Source organism: Scomber scombrus, chromosome 5 (assembly GCF_963691925.1).
Source record: "Scomber scombrus chromosome 5, fScoSco1.1, whole genome shotgun sequence".
NCBI classification, from domain to species: domain Eukaryota; kingdom Metazoa; phylum Chordata; class Actinopteri; order Scombriformes; family Scombridae; genus Scomber; species Scomber scombrus.
Window position 1 is genome coordinate 3427174 of NC_084974.1, and position 20185 is coordinate 3447358.

A 20185-nucleotide genomic window follows, 5' to 3' on the forward strand; every position below is an offset into this window, starting at 1 on the left:
GCACCACTGTTGCCCAGCCCCAACATTTGGTAAATACATGTTCTTTCTAATTATTTGTTTAACAGGATGCTGGAGGCAACCGGATTGGACAATGGCTTAACACCACAGCCAATGGTAAAATATTGCAACTGTCTTACTCCTTGAACTCAGAGGCCGTTGAAGGAACTTATAAATTAATTGTGTGGATTGATGGACAAAAAAACGATCACCATTTCAAAGTGGAGAAATATGGTGAGTTGTATTCCTTTTTTCATTTCACTGTTTTTAATGAATGAAGAATAATAACAACTATATTATGTTCTCAGTTTTGCCAAAATTTGAGGTAAAAGTTCAAGTGGCAGATGAGATAAGCTATGGAGATGAGGAAATCAAAGTTGACGTTTGTGCAAAGTAAGTGTTGGGGCTTTCTCACAGATGCATTTGCCTCATGACCTATGATGATATGAAACTAAATCTGTATTGGTGAGTTGGTGAACCTTTTTTGACAATGCGGTGATTTTGTTAAAACTTCCCTTCTAATCAGATATACTTATGGACATCCTGTGCCAGGCAGCGTTGAATTTGAGCTGTGCCGACCTCTGGGTCGTCATTATAGAATTGATGTGTTTGATAGACATGGACAGAGAGTCCCTGACAAGTCTGCGCCGTGCTACAGGGAGATAAAAAAGGTACAGTTGATTTAACTACATTAGACACAAAGGGCCTGATTTACTAAAGGTTTGCGTGTGTAGAAACGTGTGCAAACTTGACATCACCCGCAAAAAATGTGCAAGCTGATCTACTAACGCAGCGCACTGAGGTTTGCGTCTCTCAGCAGAGCAGGATAGTACGCGCTGTCCATTTAGTACGTTTGCCATAATGAATATGTAATATGGTCCGTTTCAACCCCAGTGTGCAAAATACAGGGAGGAGAAAATGCAAATATGTTATTTAGCACGCGCATTGTGATTTACCAAACCTGAAGGTAATATATCTGACGCTAACTGCGTCTATAAATAATACCTTTGAAGGACAGGTATTAACCTGCTGCTCACTGCGCACAGATGACTTCTGTTACTGTGGAGAGGAGGAGACGGAGGCACAATGACAGAATACACACAGGATGGAGTTTTTCCACCTGTGTTAATAATTTGAGTGGAATATTTTTGGTTTTACTAAGAGCATTGACTTTGTCACAAATACTCTCCCATATGTGGGTTTTTCTGGTAATATTAGTTTTTGATATATGTCAATATATTAGTTAACCTCTTCCACTAGAACCTGACCACATTTCATTTTGCACTTGCAGCTTTCTGCTCGTCCAAACTCTCCATAAAGACACGCAAAACCCTCATTTAAATACTACTGTCTCCATCCTGTTGCACCTGTTTTCATTTACGCAGTTATTCTGAGAAGATCACCCGCAAACGGCACGGGCCATCTATTGCACCGTGCACGCAATTTAGTACCCACTATTTGGGATTTTAATGGGCCCAAAATGTAATAAAATACGCAAAACACATGATATAAATATGCAACACACATTTAACACAAACTAAAACCTACCTGTTAAATAAGAAGGGTTAGGAGGAAAAATGTAATCACATAGGAACTGACGGATTCACATATTTAGAAGTATTTTGTTCTTAATTGTGTAAATAGTGCTCCTTTTTTCTATTTATTGAATCAATTTATTGTATCTAAATTGACTTCTGAAACGTGGAATGGATATATAACATTGACACATTACCATAACTAAGACTGAATTACTGCTATGGCCTTCAGTTGCAAACAAGAAAAAAGGATGCAGTCCTTACCACTGCAACAATCGATCCTTATAGTACTTGGGCCAGAAAGCTCAACTCTGTCTTGGGCCACCAATGGTAGACATACAGTGTATATTGTGGCCTGTTTGTGGCTGGCACAGCTTTAGATGTGTGGCTATAGGAGTAATAGGTTATGAAAAAGCACCATAGTACAAGGGTTGTCCCAGATGAGTCAGAGCAGAGGCAAGTGGGAATGCTCACCTTTGGAAAAGTCGTGCTTCCTAGACATTACTGCCCAAGAGGTATTATGCCTAGCTCTAAGTGGTTACATGGGTGTGAGGTAAATCCATTCAATTTATGTTTCAGCAATGACAATGACATTTTAGCTTCAGTTAGATACCAAACTAAGGAATAATAACTTTTGGAGATTGTCATGATGGCATTTATTTCAACTGATAAATAAAGTGGAGCACTGAACCTCTTCAATGACCTGTTCTTTGATGGCAATCTGAATTGGACTTTTGGGCTTAATTCTGAAATCAACACATGTATCTTTTAGTTTGGGTTGCATACAGTTTAATAGTAATTCACATTGAGTGAATACATTTGCAAAGACATTAGGAAGTGCTTATGAGCAGACTCACAGCGACAATTGTGCTCATGTGTTTTAATATTATATTTTTATTTTTGTTCTATCTAGACAGAAAAGAATGGCTGTGCAACGTTTAGGATTCCGATGTTCACTTTTACTAAAAATGCCATAAGGTTCCTGCAGGATAAACTGTTTCTCAAAACCACAATGGAAGAGGAGGGGACAGGTAAGTTTTAGTCATTTTTCAAAATAACTAAATCATTGTTGTAAGATATTTTAACAATATGACTCACACACGCTGTAGTAACATAGATGATTTTCTTGTAGGTATTTCATTCTCACAAGGGAAAACAATAGAGCTATCTTACACCGTTGGAAAGTTGTCTTTTATTGACACACCCAAGATTTATAACAAAGGGGCAACTGTGGAGGGAAAAGTAAGTGTGATTCTGTACACAATGTAACTGAAACCATGTGTATTTCCAGTACTACATCTTTTTTGTCTCCATCAGGTTAAAGCAGTTTATTTCAATGATACACCTATTCCTGACAAGCTGGTCTACTTGTTTCTGGGTGAAAGAAGGTCAGCACGAGACCGACAGAACCTCACTACTGACAGCAATGGTATCGCCACTTTCTCATTAAACACAACTAACCACAACGACAAGATCCAGCTAAGAGTAAGTCAAATATTCTGGTATTTTAATAGCATAGCCAGACATGATGACAGTAAAATATGCAGATGCAAAAGCTACACTAATAAACTGTCATGCATAATATGTCTCTTAATTTGGAGTGATTTTAACATCCAATCAACCCCAATCAATGCATCAACCCTTTTCTAATGGGCAAAGTTGAGACATTTGTTTGGTAACATCAATGTTTGATGTGGTTGCGGTTGATGTGGTTCCAATATAAGAGATGATTGACACAATAAAACAGCCCCCGCCCTGTGTAAAAATGGATTCTGAAGTTCAGCTAAAGCTAATATGGAACTTCAATAGTTGAGTTAGTTGACCAACAATTCTTGCCTTGAAATATGGGAATGTGAGTATTGTCTTTATTCGACTGACTCAACACCTTAAACCTGGTTTCATTCATACAAAATAGGCCAAACTCAAATTTGTCTCAGATGGCCTTTGCAATCTGTATAACATATGATAACCAGAAAAAAAATTCCGGGGGGAAAAACAGCATTTACACAGAGGAAGAGGACACTGTGAGGAAGAAGCTGTTAATTGGACATGATGCATGAATAGTGATGAACAAAGATGGATCAAAAACTGTATGATTCTCCTGAAAAACAGACACCAGGCATTTATGGTGGTGATGAGCAGGCTGGACACAAAATGAGGGCTTCCTACATACACCCAGTTGAACCAAATGGGGCAAAATTCAGTCTGATAGAAGCTTCACAGATACAACGGTGAAAGTAAAAGATTGAGACTGGGGAGCCAGAGTACAGACAGACGAAAAGAAGACCACTATAGTATTGCGACTACAAATGGGTTTTACATACCTCTTGACTAAACGTTGTATAGTGAAGTAAAGTATAAGTATAAGTATAAGTATAAGGGATTACAATTTCCAAAACAGTACAGTTACCAATCCAAGTAATGCTGCATTACTGCGTCAAATGGATTTGATTTATTTTTTGTCCTAGGTAGGTTATCTTATGATGACATGTAAGTGTGACAGTTCAGGGTAGGTCACGTTAGCTACGAGCCAAAAAGCTAAATGGAATGGAGGATGGAGGATTTTTTTGAGTTTATGTCAGTAAAAGATGCAAATGATTTTGTTGTCTTTGTGTGAGCAGCAAATACTTTCAACTGCGATAAATACAACATCTAATTTATAAAAGGATCTGGTATGGCAGCACAGAAATATGAAACTTATCAGAAACAAAACAAAGATGCTCACAGAGAGGTGTCTGTACATGCACTAACAACAGAAATCGGATTTCAGAGCAGGACATGGTGGTAGAGAACAAGATCTCGTAGAGGAGATGTTACCTATTTCCAAAGTTGACTTTCCAAAGTTGCTCTCTGGGTGTAACAGTTCAACTTTGGAGCACAACAAGGTCACTGTAACATGTAAAAGAATCAGAGGCAGGCAGACATTTGATGTTATTGGTGCAGAACTACAACAAATTCATTCATCGTATGGACTGCCTGGCAAAGTTTTGGACACTGTGACAGACAATGCATTTGCTTGTGTACTGGACAGCAAAGGCGCACATCATTCAGCTGCCAGTTGTCTGAAATTCAAATTCTGATGGCTGAGAGATGAGAAGATTATGTCAAGAGATAGAATATCCTCAACTGGCCGACTCAAGCCCCTGATCCCAATCCGACTGAGCTGCATTTCACTTGCTGAACACCAGACTAAAGGCAGAGACCCCACTACAAGCAATAGCTAAAGTTGGCTGCAGTGAAGGCCTGGGAGAGCATCACCAAGAAAAATATCAACATATTTTGACAGTTTAATGAAAAATAGAGAGAGCACCATTCATGAGGACAGCTACACACTTGTTTTCAACAACAATCATAACTATGAGCAATCGATGACAAATTCAGCTGAAACTTTGAAACCATTGTTGCCCTTTGCCTGGGACACACCTATGCCTATCAATAAAGTCAGAGTTATTGTAAGAATTCTTACCACATGTTAAAGATGCCCTGCTTGACAGACCTGTTCAGTGGAGGGAATTAACAGAACATCATCAAGCTCTTTGTGAGCTTGCTACCACTGACAGTAATCTTTTAATCCTTAAACTAACCATAATAATAACTAACCATAAATAACCATAACTGTTATATATTTCATTATTTGTGTTGTTGGCTGGTTAAGAGCACTTCTTCTCTACAATCCAGGCTAGCGTGACATTATTGCCGGAGCAAACATACCAGAATCTACACCATGGGACTGCAGATCACACACTGTCTATGGTCAAGCCATCTTCTCCTCATTCTGAAACAGTCAGCTCTCTAGAGGTGAAGAAGAAGTCGAAACCACTTCCCTGCGATGGAAAAGCAACCATATATATCCAATATGCTATAGCAGGAGAGACCGAGGGCTTTGTGGATGTGATGTGGTTGGTGAGTACTGGGTGTAGAGAGCATTTACGCTTTGAGATGAATCACAACATTTAGGCTACAACCTACCATTAAGCCTTTACCTGTTCTCAAAAAGAAAAAAGGCATTTTTTCATCATTTTTCGAAATATTTCCTTGGGGCAATAATAACAGTTAATGTTTTTCAAATAGACCCAACAGTTGTTTTTTTAATATAGGTCTCTACCTTGATATGTCACTTCATGGTAAAAGTATCAAATACATTTAGAAATACCAAAAAAATGGAGAAAAAGTCAAATGAAATGCTGTCTTTTAAAGAGATAAATCAGATTCATCTCTGGTGGTGCAATATATATATATATATATATATATATATATATATATATATATATATATGTTGTCTGTTGTAAACTGTGTGTGTGTGTGTGTGTGTGTGTGTGTGTGTATATATATACATATATGGATACACACACACACACACACACACACACACACACACACACACACACACACACACACATATAATGAGAATAGTTTAGCTTCACTACCTTTACCATAAAATTAATATTTGTAGAGCATGTTTTTGTTTTTGTTTTTTGACCCTTACTATATTTATTAATGTTTTATCAATAAAATATGAAATAATAATTCTGTGCAGTAAGACCTCGGAAAATATATATTGAAAAAATATGGTTATCTTTGAAAGTTCCACCAATCAAACTCATGTCTCCAGTCTGGGGTGACTTTTTTGTTGCCAACTAAAAGACACAGTGACATCTAGTGGATTTCCTTTAACATAACATACCTAAACTGAGTGGTAGAGATGGTTTAATCAGGTTGAGTTAAAATATAGTGACTCAAAATATGCTCTACCAAACAGTTAAGCAGAACATTAAACTATAGGGGCAGACACACATCATGATTTAAGCTAAGATTTGGGGATTGACTGATGGGGTCAAGTCAAGGTGAGTCCCCCTGTACTACAGAGAGTATTATTTTATTATGCAGGTTATTCCGGTTTCAGTACAGAAGTAGAGCTAGGATTACACTCACCCTCACATGCAGCTCCCTCTGAAAAGTTTACAGTTCATGTCTCTTTTAATTTCCACCAGATATTATCCAGAGGAGCCATTATCGGGCAACAATTTGATAAGGTTGCAGTGCTTAAGGAACCCGGTAGGTGAAGAGTAAGAATAATCTACCCATAAATTGAGATTTGTAGACATATTCTCACTTAGAAAATAGTGTTTAGTAGAATTGTGCCGCATTTCATACTTTTAAAGGATTTGTGTTGCATTGGTTGATATGTTTGATCATAACATTTGATTTTCTTTTTCAGTGACTGCAGGCGAGTTGTCCTTTCAGTTGAAAGTGACTCCAGATATGGCACCAATGGTCCAGATTGTTGCTTATACTGTCCTCCCCAGTGAGATTGTGATCGCCCACAGTGAAGACTTCTCCACAGAGAAATGCTTCAGTAACAAGGTCAGTGTGAAAAGAAGATGATGAACCTGAGCTTTTCGGATTTACATATACATTATATGTAAGTGTAGTTTAATATGTTGGCTTCTAGTTTCACAGGGGTTTGATTGATCTGTGCAACAAGTAAGTGCAGCGTCAGAGTGGGACAATATTTCAGGCCAGGCATTTGACTTTATTCCAGACCACATGTGGCCACACAAAAACAACAATAAGAGAAAACAACTTAAAACAACACAGTATCAATAAAACAAGAACAAATGCAATATATATATATATAACAAATATGAAGATCATAAAAAAGGTGAAATTACTTTACTACCATAGGCTTTTTTAAGTAAGTAAGCTACATTAATAACTTATGTTACAATGTCTGTTTCTGTTCCTTTTTTCTGCCCTTCCATTTTTTGCAATTTGAATGTAAACACATGGCTGCAGATTTAAGACAGCAGAACTGTAATATCCTTGATTTCTGTGCATCACCGGGAGACGTGATTACATTGTTTGCCAGATAAGTGGGTTTAATTGGTCCATCAACTCTTGCTTGCCATATTTTCGCTGGTCAAGTTGACTTTCCAAGTCAGGACAGAACGACTATCATAATGTAAATATGTACTGTAATAATATCTGTCATCTAGGCTCGGACCTTGTCACTCCCAACAAGGAAACACCAAACTCAGCACTGCAGAGTTGGGAGTGACAATAATAATTTTTTCACCTTGCACACCTCATTTCATAGCTTTCTTTTGTCAGATGAGAAGCAAATGGAACTATATCTTAAGAAACACAATAGAAAATCATGAGCTACATGGGTTGTCAGCCAAATCTGCTACAGATTGAATCTTATCATGTTTTAAAATAACTTTGATGCATTTACCTTTGACCACTGTGATCCATGATCCCTCTAAACAGACAAATTGACCTGCTCCTGGACAGAAATCTGTGGGTGAACAATCAGTCCATCTTCCTAAAAATAGGAGAACGTTTCTTTTATGTACATACTGTCATACCTACTTCTATCAGACAATTTGCTGGAGGAATATAGTTTACATCTCTTTAAGATCTGTATCTCTTTTGTATTTGTTTCAGGTGTCAGTAGAGTTTTCTCCATCCTCAGCTGTCCCAGGAGAGGAAATCACCTTGCAGTTAATGGCCCAGCCAGACTCTCTATGTGGCGTGAGTGCTGTGGACCAGAGCGTTCTCATCAAGGAGCCGGGGAAGACTCTTAATGTAGACCAGGTCAAGATCAACCACAGCCGATACATTAGATGATTTTTTTTTATTATTGTGTTCTGTCTTACATTTGTTCTGTCTTACATTTTGGATTTGTAACAAGCAGCAACTACTAAAGCTGAAGCAATGGCCACTAGATACTCCAAATGACTCCTATTCAAAAAACATTAACTTCTCAGGATTGGTTGTCACACGGGTTGGTTGTCACATTCATCAGATCTCGGTCTCTAGAGGGAGCTGTTAAAAAGTTTTGGCACTGAAAGTTTCAGAATTTAGGGGTTACTTCTGGAGTAAACTGCTTGACATTAAGGTGAGAGGACGTTTAGTGTTTTTCATGTGAAAATGTAAATATCCAACTCTTCAGTGTTTCTCTTCTAGGCTTTTACACAATGAGTTTATAATAAAACAATCATTACCATTAAAAAGTATGAATAGAGAGCGATAGTTAGGTAGGTTTTATTCTTACCTACGCCATGTGGTTGTTAGCTTTGCTGGTAGCAAAAAATCCCAGTTGAGGAAGCTTGTCACATTCTCTTTGGGGTTGGTTGTCTCATATGGTGGTATACATATGGTGTGATATATCTAGTTATTTCTTTCTTTTAAGATAGCAAAATGAGCAGGAACTTTGCCATGGAGACAAACAAGAGCCAGACTTCTCTAGATGTGATGCTCAGAGCAGTCAGAGAGGTGAAAATGTACAATATTGTTATATAATGGGGAACATTTAGGAATTATTTTTCTTGTTAATGTTCACTTGGTGCAGGAGATGTGTTATGTTGTTGTATTTCAATGAAACCAAACATTTAAAACATTTTTTTAACATTTTTTTTCTACATTACAAGAACACAGAGACAACCAATCCCATAGTGTATGGCTACCAACCCCACGATGGGGATGGTTGTCACAAGTGCACAAGACATATTTGACGGCCCATATCTTTTGAACAGAATCAGATGAAGGAGAGTAAGACCACTCTATTCCTACCTGACACTTTAGGCTTCAATTACAAATGAAAAGGAAATCTATTCAGTATACGGTTTATTACGAATTCAAAGGAAAGAAAAAAGTTTGACTACCAACCCCACTCTCCTCTACCAAGTCAATCATTTTTCAACATTACGGCATTATGGTGTCAATGGCAAAATTCAGGCCCCTCTAAGAGGTGTGCTGGTGGTAATTTTGATTTATAGACTTCTCAGTATTTCACTAAATTTAATGTTACTTGATTACGATAGGTTGGCACAATTGAGCTAATGTAGCTAACGTTAGCCCAAGTGTGCAGTGCTTGGTGATCAAAAAGAAAAGACAGCACTGACCATAAGCTGCAGTTCTTTTTTTCCCTCATTTTTTCTCCTTTATTTATAAGTACATGGCATAGAGGCCTACAGGAAATAGAGAGAGAGAGAGGAATGTCGTGCAGCAAAGGTCCCTTGCCGGAGTCAAACTAGGGATGCTGTGATTATGAAGCATGTGCTGTAACCACTCGACTACAAAATGCGATCCAATGGGTGATGTCACACCTTGCTATGTCCATCTTTATATAGAGTCTATGGTTTGTAACCGTAAAGTTGCAGGTCTATAGCCTGGGACTGGTAGGGAGAATGTGTTTTTAGGGATTGCTTTCCATTTCTTATTTCCTGATAAGATGTTCCAAAGCGGGACACTCAGTGGAACTGGCCAGGATTAGTACATTTAACACCTATAGACGCTCATAATCTTCTGAAATGAACTTGTAAGGTTTCTTATGTAAGTCACAACAAAATGTTGTTTTTTTTGTGCTAAATAAGACATTAGTATCTGGAAAGCAACAGCAACAATTTTTTTGATGTGAGCTTCTGACATAATGATGGTAATTTGTATGAAGATAAGTAGTCTTTCAATACATGGATTCCACCTTTTATTATTAGTCCTGCTAATTGTTCACAGAGATGCTTACCAAACTGATATATTTAGTTATAAAAGAGTGGCTTATAGTTGTTAAGACTTTTATATCTTTCTTTCTTTTCAGATATTTAGTTTGTTGCCTGTTAAAAAAGCATCTGGTATTCCAGACAATATTGAAGATCCTGTAGGGTGTATAAATGTGAGACAACGAAGAGATATTTTGCCACACCCTGGATATGGCGATAAAGACGATCCTTACTCAGTTTTTGAGGTAACCCTTGTTTACTAAATGCATTGCTGACATCTGCTGAAAAAGCAAAAATACTAAGTAACAAACAGGACAATACATATGATAATGTAGACGCTGCTTTGAAGTGACATTTTTAAATGTTGATGGTTTTTCTAGAAATTGGGCCTGAAGATGGCAACAAATGTGTTTATCAGGATGCCATATTGTGTGAACTTCAAGGGAACACCATACTACAATCATCGTTGTGAGACTTCTTACTTTAGCTCTATCAATTAACGCATGCTGAATATTTACAAGCTATAACTTCAGGAATGCTCACTGTTTCAAGTTGACCTTTGATTCTGATTGAATATTATCCTCTTTCTTCAGTCGGTTATAAGCATCCCCCAATAATTCTTGAACGCTCGACGCCGTTCGGTGCTAGTGTGTCATGGCCGGAGGATCATGGAGCTGCTCCACCAATAGAGACAGCCCGCAGTTTCTTCCCTGAGACTTGGATCTGGGACCTGGTGGAAATTGGGTGAGCTTTTATCACAAGACACTTTACATGATGTTATTTGTCAGCTCACACACATAACCAAAACACAACGGTTCTTTTTTCATGCGATAAAAAAGCTGAAAAAAAGGCAACAAATTGTTTTGTATTGGCTTTCAATAATAATGAAGTTGCATTTCTTGTCTCTTTTTCTCTGTTTCTCATACACAATCAAAAGTTTCTATCCTTCTACACTGATTGTGTATGGTCAATTTCATGGTGTGGTCAGTTTCATTATGTATGGTCAATTTGAATGCTCATTGTTTCATTGTTTTGTTGAGTATTTTCAGCTGGATTAATATGTATAATATGGTAAGTGGACTGTACTTATATAGCGCCTTTCTAGTCTTTACGACCACTCAAAGCGCTTTACACTACATCTTATTCACACACTGTTGGCAGGAGCTACCACCAACCTGCACATCAGGGGAAGTTAACCATTTATACACATTCATACACTGTTGGCACAGCAATGGGAGCAAATTGGGGTTAATTGACTTGCCCAAGCAAACATTGACATGTGGACTGCAGGAGCCGGGAATCGAACCACCAATTGGAGGACGACTGCTCTACCTCCTGAGCCACAGCCGCCATATAATATGTGTATGTTCAATGTAGTTATCATGTTTTGGGAAGCCAATCAGCCTAATTCATGAAGTCTCTTAACAAGCCCCAGTAATGAAATGAAGGCAACCATCTCAGAGGCAAAAAAAAGAACAACTAAAACTATCTGAAGAGATACAAGAGATAAGAGAGAAAAAGAGCTGAACTGTCTCTTTCAATGGACTGGTAGTAAAGAGGCTCAGTTGTATCTGAGCAACTCAGAAGTTCACCATCAAGGACTAAAATACAATAATAACTCTGAAATGTCTATCTCCAGTCCATGCATGCAGTAATGTTACTACAGCAAATATTGTGAGGGGTCAGCTGTGGCACACAGTTCTGGGCATCATTTGAAACTCTCCAGAGGAAATGCAGATTGGGATTTTAGCTATTTAAAATAAAAAATATCTTGACAGCTCTGATAGAGCTACAAACAATTTCACTGTGTAATACTGGAATCTGTAATTTCAGACTTTCTAACAAGACGGTGTGCAGTGCATTCAGGTTGCTGTAGGACCTTTAGAGCAATAGGCAAACTTTTTCTGTTTTTTTTAGTCTGTGAATGGAACAAATCTTGAAAATATTTGTTCCATTCAGTTTTCATGTATATTGGCCAATGTCCCCCTTGCAGACACATGCACACACTTGGACACTCGCACACATACACATATGAACACACACTGACTTTCTCTCATTTTTCTGTTTTTATTTTTTATATTGTTGCTATCATATACATTTATATTGGAAATATTGAAAATAATTGCACCACTTGTACAAGCAAACCTGTGTCTTGTTCCAGAGAGTCTGGAACAAAAGATGTGTCCTTGACTGTCCCAGACACCATCACCACCTGGGAGACGGAAGCTTTCTGTCTGTCCCCTCATGGTTTTGGCTTGGCTCCTCGTAAAGAGCTCACCGCCTTCCAGCCCTTCTTCCTCGAGCTCACCTTGCCCTACTCCATCATCCGGGGGGAGCACTTTGAACTGAAGGCAACTGTCTTCAACTACCTGTCCAGCTGCATCATGGTAATGAATGCTTTCACACTCACAATACTACCGCGTCAAAATCTGAGACAGAAGAAAGTACATTTGCACTGCATGCTTGCACAGATTAGAGGCTTACTGTCACACAGACTCTCAGACACACAGGCCTCACATACAGCTCATTAAGTTATGTTAATACAGTAACATGTCAGCAAACAACTGTCTAATTACACATACTGCAGAAACAAAGAAGCATTAATACGCCATTTGAGTCCAGTTTGTGTCCACCTCATGAATGAAAGTCATTCATGAGTCTTTTGTCTTCTTCAGGCTCTCTGTCGCTAGGTTTGTCAGAGTATATTTTTATTTTGTATGGTAAGTTTAGTGAGAAGACTGAGACTCATCTATACAGTTAAAAGAAGGTGCACCTAACACCAGATGTGTGTTGATTCTCAGTGTGTTCAGGAAAGTAAAATTGTAACAAAAATCCCAACTCTGCATTAATATGTAATCTGCAACCCCTCCATTTTTGTAACTTGACTGGTTTAAAAGTGACATTATGTGTCTTGAACAGGTCAGTGTGACGCCAACAGTCTCTTTAGATTACACCCTCACCCCTCTCTCTGATGACCAGTACACTTCCTGTTTGTGTGCCAATGAACGCAAGACCCTCAGCTGGAGCCTGGCACCCTCAGTCTTAGGTAAGTGTCACACCTGTATACTTCTGTGTAGAGATTTTCTCAATACAATCAGATTGTTACAAATATATTAACTGTAATTACAATTATGTTTCTGATTTCCCACATGTGGTAATAAATCAATTACAATAATTTGACAAAAACTGATATAAGTTGTTGAAATTAACAGAGTTCTTTTAGGACTTTTGTGAAAAAAACAATTTTTCATGCCAATAAACATTAAGAAACATGTATGAACATGTATTAATTAGACTAAAATAAATTATAAAGAAGAAGAAAAGGGATTTGCTTTTCATCCCCTTCACATTTTATACCTTCAAACTGTGTCACAGTGGATCCACCTCTAATAAAACACTCCAAGCTCTTAGAAGTTATATGTAGATAATTGATCTTCATACATGGTTTTATGATCATTATTAGGAGTCATGAATGTGACAGTGAGCGCTGAAGCTGTGAAATCCCACGCATCATGTAACAATGAGATTGTAACCGTGCCAGAGAGAGGTCGCATCGATGTGGTCACACGGCCTCTCATAGTAAAGGTGGGCACTTTTAATACAAGATGACAAAGAAAAACTGTGTATACTCTACTTCTGATGATAAAATAAATGATCAACTTTGACAGAGCACATGTGTTACTTACATGATCTTCCATCTCTTTCCTTCTCAGGCTGAAGGAACTGAGATGACAAAGACTCACAACTGGCTGCTCTGCCCAAAAGGTCAGTATGGTTTAGAACAGGAATTTTAACACCAGGAACAAGAGCAAGCCCAAAATGTACATTTGAAATTGAATATTTAAAACAAATCCAGGAATTTTTGGGTTTGAAAATTGTAGATATTTAACTAAGTAATAAATCTAAATGACATATGTAATAAGACAGTTGCTTCTGCTTGTCTGTCTCACATTTGAGGGATTGTTTTCTGCACCGTCACTCATACTTGTGTTGTTGTGTTTTTTGCTATAAACAGATGATGCTTTGACAGAGGAAGTAGAGCTACAACTCCCCGAGAATGTGATTGATGGGTCTGCCCGGGCTTCACTATCAGTTCTAGGTAAACAGATTCCTTGTGATATATATTCACTATCGCTTAATAAAACAATGCTGGCAGGATAACTGTTACTTCATGCTGAAACACTGAAATTTTAAAGCATTTTCCCATTTTTGATAATATACTTAATCATGACACTTTTTTAACCATGGCACTTTCATACAGTATGCAACGTTTATACAGTAAACAGTATATCTAAGTAACTATGAAAGCTTAGGGATCAAACAGATGCTTGTGCAGCTTGTAGTCCACTTACTACAATTTGTGTATGTTTACATTACTGCTGGCTATTTCCAAACCATGCCATGAGTTTATAGGTTGATTCATTCAATTCCAGGCAACCAATTGTTCAACATTTGTGGGCATATGACAATGGGTATACTTGTCTCCCAAATCAATGCAGAAGTTAAAGATCAGACTAGTTTAATTTCTTAAGAGGTCAGTGTTTCTTTGCAGGTGACATCCTGGGTCGGGCCTTGAAGAACCTGGATGGACTGCTGAAGATGCCGTATGGATGTGGGGAGCAGAACATGGCTCTCCTGGCCCCCAACATCTACATCCTCCAGTACCTGAAAAACACAGATCAGATGACCCCAGCCATCAAGGAAAAGGCTACCAATTTCCTGACTAGTGGTGAGTTGGTATTGGACACCCTATTATTCCATGTGCATTATGTGAGAGTGATTCAGACCATTCACATTACAGGTATATTACAGGAGTATGTTTACTATGCCTGTAACTACCCTATGTACTGAGGTTATATCATATTTGTTAGCTCATATGTGTTCAAATTTTTCACTATTAACTACATCTATCACTAAAATGTATTGAGTAGAGTGGAGTTATTACAATATTTCCCTCTTAAATGCAGTAAATGAGTAAAAGTATGAAGAAAGTATGGACAAGAACTTAAAATCTGAAATTTGTGTAATTAAAATTACGGGCTGTTAATTTGGAGGATTGCAGGAAACCACAGAATGCCTGGAGTAACATGAGTGCTCAGCACAAGATCAATAGTGTGCTAAGCTGGTTATGAATATGGATGTTGAAGGAAGGAAACAGCAGAGTAAGTGAGGTGTGAGAAGCCTTGAATCAGGCTGCATGAGTGCTTTAGGACTGAGGCTTTCTGAGCTGATGCAATTCATGCATCTCAACCTCTAAGTAATGGGGGCCTCTCAAAACTAGTAAAAACGGTCTGTTGCACCAAACTTATGAGATAATAATCATAATCATGATTTGCGTACTGTGATTATAATACAGGCTACCAGAGGCAGTTGAACTACAAGCACTATGATGGCGCTTACAGCACATTCGGAGGTGGAACACCGAACACTTGGTATGAAAATGACTGAATCACATTGATGTCTATCTGTAGACACCTGAAAAACACATTTCAACGCTGAACTGCAGTGTTAATTAACTGGTATAATCAGTGTATCAGAGTGACAGGTCATACATTAACAAAGATCAGGCACATCTCTTTTTTTTGTAAATGTCTGACCCTGTTTAACTTATCTACAGGTTGACTGCTTTTGTACTGAGATCCTTTGCCAAAGCACAGTCTTTCATCTACATTGACCCAGCAAAGATTGAGCAGTCAAAGACTTGGCTGGAGAGAAGACAACTTCCCAATGGCTGTTTCCAAAAGTTAGGAACACTCTTTCACAAGAGAATGAAGGTAGGTCATAGAGTCTGTATAAAAATGAGGGCACTGTATTTCTCGTCACTATGTTGGAGATACAGTCTTGTGTTTGATGTCTCTGTGATGCTTCGTCTCTACAGGGTGGTGTATCTGATGAAGTGACTCTCAGTGCTTACATCACTGCTGCGTTCTTGGAGATGAATATTTCAGCTGCTGTAAGTACTGTGGATGACAAGTAACTATCTCTGTTTTCAACTCTCTTGTAAAAGGCAACAGAGAAAAACAAAATGCATACCAAAAAAAAAAAAGACAACAGACTACAACAGCAGAGACACAGTTTCAAGTTTTGGCAGTGGCACCCCAGCTTCGTCGTCAGTTTAAGCAAACACAGTTAGTGTGTTCATGGGTAGGATGTCAGTAAGGGATGATGTTCTTGTTCCTGCACCAGGGACTCTTGTTTTATTGTTGGAATGTATTGTCTTATAACCTACAGTACAATTTGTTTTCTTCTTCTACATCTATACTGTAAATATCAGTGATGTGTTCCAACACTTTGCCTCCTTAACCTCATCTCATAAGACTGCAAGTGCTGTTTTTTCTTGTCTATGATTTTTGAATGCCTGATTTCAACCAATCATCTCCTCTATTTGTGTTGAATTATAGCCGCAGTCAAAAGTTTGGGCACACTTTTCCATTCAGTGTGTCCAAACTTTGACTGGTCCTATATTTCTACACAAATAGATTATATGAAAATAATGAGTAATAAAACAATTAAGTTGTTTTTTAGAATCTATTGAAATTGAGAGAGTGGATCAAAATATGTATATCACATGTTTTTATCTGTTACAGCATCCTGTGGTGAACAAGAGCTTGTCTTGCCTCAAAGAGTCCACCAGTGACCTCAAAAACACCTACACTGCAGCTATGCTTGCGTACGTCTTCACCTTGGCTGGAGACATGGAGACCCGTGCTCAACTGCTGGAGCACCTAGACAAGGTTGCACTACATGACGGTGAGTTATAATCCTAAAACAAATCATTACTGCCTCATTACTGTTGAGATAGCTCACCTCATGCCTGTCTTTCTGTTTTTTTGGGTGGATGTTTTTAGGGGGTTTACTCCACTGGTCTCAGACAGCAACAGAAACGTCAGCCTCTCTGTCTGTGGAGATCAGCTCCTATGTGATGCTGGCCAAACTCAGCGCCTCCCCTACTGTTGAAGACCTGGGCTACACCAGCCGCATCGTTAGATGGCTGACAGGCCAGCAGAACCATTATGGAGGCTTCTCCTCTACACAGGTACATCCAGAGCAGCTGAGGTTAAAGCAGAGCTGCACTCCAGGCTGTCAATTTATTTTCAACAGTGTGTGTCTTAATTGTGGGGACATTTTCCATGATGTGTAAGCATGCTCCGGTCATCTTGTTGTTAAAAAAGCTGACTCTAAACCAATCTCAAGTTGGAAACAACAGGCCTGCCTTGCTGCTACCTTTCATATGTGAGATCTAGAACAGTAATCACGCACCTTTTGATAGGTCAAAATCCCTGACCACAGGTTTGGTGAAAGACTAAATCTACCTATAAAAACAATGAGAGAAAAAGACAGCCCAGATTGTACTTCTGAGTTGAGGCTTATTATTCAGGCTAATTGTATTTGAATTATGCTTTTGTCCAACTATAAAAGTGATGCAACCAAAAAGACACTGTAACTACTACATCAAACAGTACATAGTAGCTGTCTTGCTTCAAGGATTTTGCAATACAACATCTCTCTACTAAAGGAAGTGAAAAGTTCTTGAGCTACTGCTGCTTGGATTGTACCTCGTTTGTCTGTTGCTTTGGACCAAAGCCTGTTAGCATGTTAGCAAGTTTTGTCATATATGTTGATTGAAGCAAGGGTTTATCCTAATGTGTCATGTCCAAACTAAAGCCTGCATCCAAACGATAATTTCTGATGTGTGTTGGGAAATATAGGTTGAAACAATGCTAATAGTGGGCCAGTAACTTCTGCATTGTGAGTTTGGGTAGCTCTAATCAACAGCTGTGAAGGATAGTCATTCCCTGTGTTCACTGAACACATCTGTTACATACACTTATTGGTTACACAAAGAATGTGAAAATAGAAACTATCCTGATGTTAGCCACTCTTCATAGCCACTTTGTGCACAGAAAGAAAAAATAAAAATATGACCTGCTGCAAAAATAAAACCATTTTTTTCATACTGTAATTTAGCTGTGAATACATGATTTTATGAGGTAAGACACTATAGCCCAATGCAGTAGCTACTATAACTGTCTTATAGTGAGATATCTTGGAGTTGGGTTTTAGTTTTTTCATTTCCATGAATACACTGCAACAAAAAGATATAAGAATACTGTGAGAATGACAAAACCTTTGAAACAGTAATTGGTGTATTGGTGTGTGTGTGTGCATGTGCGTGTGTGTGTGTGTGTGTGTGTTGTAGGACACAGTGGTGGCTCTTCAGGCTCTGGCTCTCTACTCCACTCTGGTGTTCAGTCCAGAGAGTTCAAGCACAGTGACAGTCCAGTCTCCCAGTGACCAGATGACATTTGATGTTAACAGTAGAAACAAACTACTCTACCAGGAGAAGACACTGCAGGATGTGACAGGAAAGTACAGTCTGGAGGTGAAGGGAACTGCATGTGCTGCAGTGCAGGTCAGTGGTTCTTGTGGCACTTAACTTTCTTCTTCTGTACACATAAATCCTTTATACCACAACTATACACCACAACTAGAGCTGTTAGGCTCCCGAATTAAAATGAATGAATATTAAAAACTTCCTATTGCACTACTTGCCAGATTTCTCTTCATTATAACATCCCAACCCCTGCTGATGTGACCACTCTCAGTGTCAAAGTCACACCAGAGGCTGACTGCCAATCTCTGAGACCTAAACTAACTCTGAACCTTCAGTCCCTGTAAGTAATGTGCAGCAACTAGATCTAAGCTACGGCCATTATAGAGCGCAGAAAATCCTGACATGTTGTTGGAGGTTATTCAAGGCATGGAAAAGCGCAGCTGTACTATTTGTAACATCACATATTTCATGGTTCCATTACAGATTTAGTGGAAAAGAGAGCAGTACAAACATGGTGATCCTGGATATCAAAATGCTTTCTGGATTTGTCCCACATCAAGAGTCGTTGAAGCAGGTAGCTTACTGTAGTTTTACTAACCTGCAATATTTGTTTAAATCATGGTAACACAGCTGAATATCATGCCTTCACAGCTCAAACGCTCCCTGCTGGTGGATCGTGTTGAAGTAAAGGAAGATCATGTTCTCGTGTACTTAGAGAAGGTGAAAGGAACTCACAGTGGTTAAATGCAAGACAATGCTCTCCAGATTGGTCACTGATTGTGTTTTTCTTCTAACAGTTAATAAAGAACATACCCATCAAACACAGCTTAGATATCACACAGGAGCTCGAAGTGCAGAACCTGAAGCCTGCCTTGGTTAAGATCTATGACTACTACCAACCAAGTAAATCACATGCTCGGTTCTTCTAACTAACTGTACAATTATCACAACTACGAATTCAATTTTCAAAGTTTTGTCTGACATACACTACTGGTCAAAAGTTTTTAGAACACCCCAAATTTTCCATTTTTTTATTGAAATTCAAGCAGTTCAAGTCCAATGATTAGCTTGAAATGGTACAAAGGTAAGTGGTGAACTGCCAGAGGTTAAAAAAAAGGAAAGGTTTCCCAAAACTGAAAATTATACAAAAACACTTAAAAATGTAGGTCTTTCCTACAGAGAAATTGCGAAGAAAGTCAAGGTGTCAGTGAGTACAGTTTCCTCCTCAGAAACTGGGGGAAACTATGAAAGGAAGAGGTCTGGCAGACCCAAAGCCACAACAGAGTCAGAAGACAAGTTTCTGAGAGTCAACAGCTTGCGTGATAGGCGGCTCAACAGCTTCAAGCACAGCTTCATAGTGGTCGTAGTAAGCCAGTCTCAGTTTCAACTGTGAAGAGAAGACTTCCAGTTGCAGGTTTGACAGGTCGAGTTGCAGCAAGAAAGTCATTGCTAAGACATCAGAATAAGAAGAAGAGGCTTGCCTGGGCCATGAAACACCACCAACGGACTACTGAAGACTGGAAGAAGGTGTTATGGACTGATGAATCAAAATGTTAAATATTCTGTTCATCAAGCAGGAGTTTTGTACGCCGTCGAGTAGAAAGGATGGTTCCTCAGTGTGTGACATCAACTGTCAAACATGGAGGAGGAAGCATGATGGTCTGGGGCTGTTTTTCTGGATCCAGGGTCAGCTACCACAGCATTCTGCAGCGCCATGCAGTACCCCCTGGTATGCACGTAGTTGGTCAGGGGTTCATCCTACAGCAAGATAATGACCCAAAACATAAGCCCAAGCTATGACACAACTACCTTAGGAA

The 20185-nt window shown here is 38.7% G+C and overlaps 1 protein-coding gene across 1 annotated transcript in view; it reads left to right on the forward strand.

Moving 5' to 3' along the window:
* Positions 1–20185, forward strand: part of LOC133980442 (alpha-2-macroglobulin-like) — a 28694-nt gene that overhangs the window by 7811 nt on the left and 698 nt on the right. The window contains exons 6-34 of the mRNA XM_062419163.1: positions 66–231; positions 306–390; positions 524–668; positions 2446–2563; positions 2665–2774; positions 2850–3017; positions 5211–5435; positions 6524–6587; positions 6751–6896; positions 7980–8129; positions 10132–10278; positions 10414–10501; positions 10627–10777; positions 12195–12420; positions 12953–13079; positions 13497–13618; positions 13747–13798; positions 14049–14132; positions 14586–14762; positions 15390–15465; positions 15651–15807; positions 15912–15986; positions 16621–16783; positions 16882–17069; positions 18234–18446; positions 18590–18708; positions 18852–18942; positions 19020–19088; positions 19166–19271. Of these exons, the coding sequence (XP_062275147.1) occupies positions 66–231; positions 306–390; positions 524–668; positions 2446–2563; positions 2665–2774; positions 2850–3017; positions 5211–5435; positions 6524–6587; positions 6751–6896; positions 7980–8129; positions 10132–10278; positions 10414–10501; positions 10627–10777; positions 12195–12420; positions 12953–13079; positions 13497–13618; positions 13747–13798; positions 14049–14132; positions 14586–14762; positions 15390–15465; positions 15651–15807; positions 15912–15986; positions 16621–16783; positions 16882–17069; positions 18234–18446; positions 18590–18708; positions 18852–18942; positions 19020–19088; positions 19166–19271 (3808 nt within the window). The remainder of the gene's footprint in view (positions 1–65; positions 232–305; positions 391–523; positions 669–2445; positions 2564–2664; positions 2775–2849; positions 3018–5210; positions 5436–6523; positions 6588–6750; positions 6897–7979; positions 8130–10131; positions 10279–10413; positions 10502–10626; positions 10778–12194; positions 12421–12952; positions 13080–13496; positions 13619–13746; positions 13799–14048; positions 14133–14585; positions 14763–15389; positions 15466–15650; positions 15808–15911; positions 15987–16620; positions 16784–16881; positions 17070–18233; positions 18447–18589; positions 18709–18851; positions 18943–19019; positions 19089–19165; positions 19272–20185) is intronic.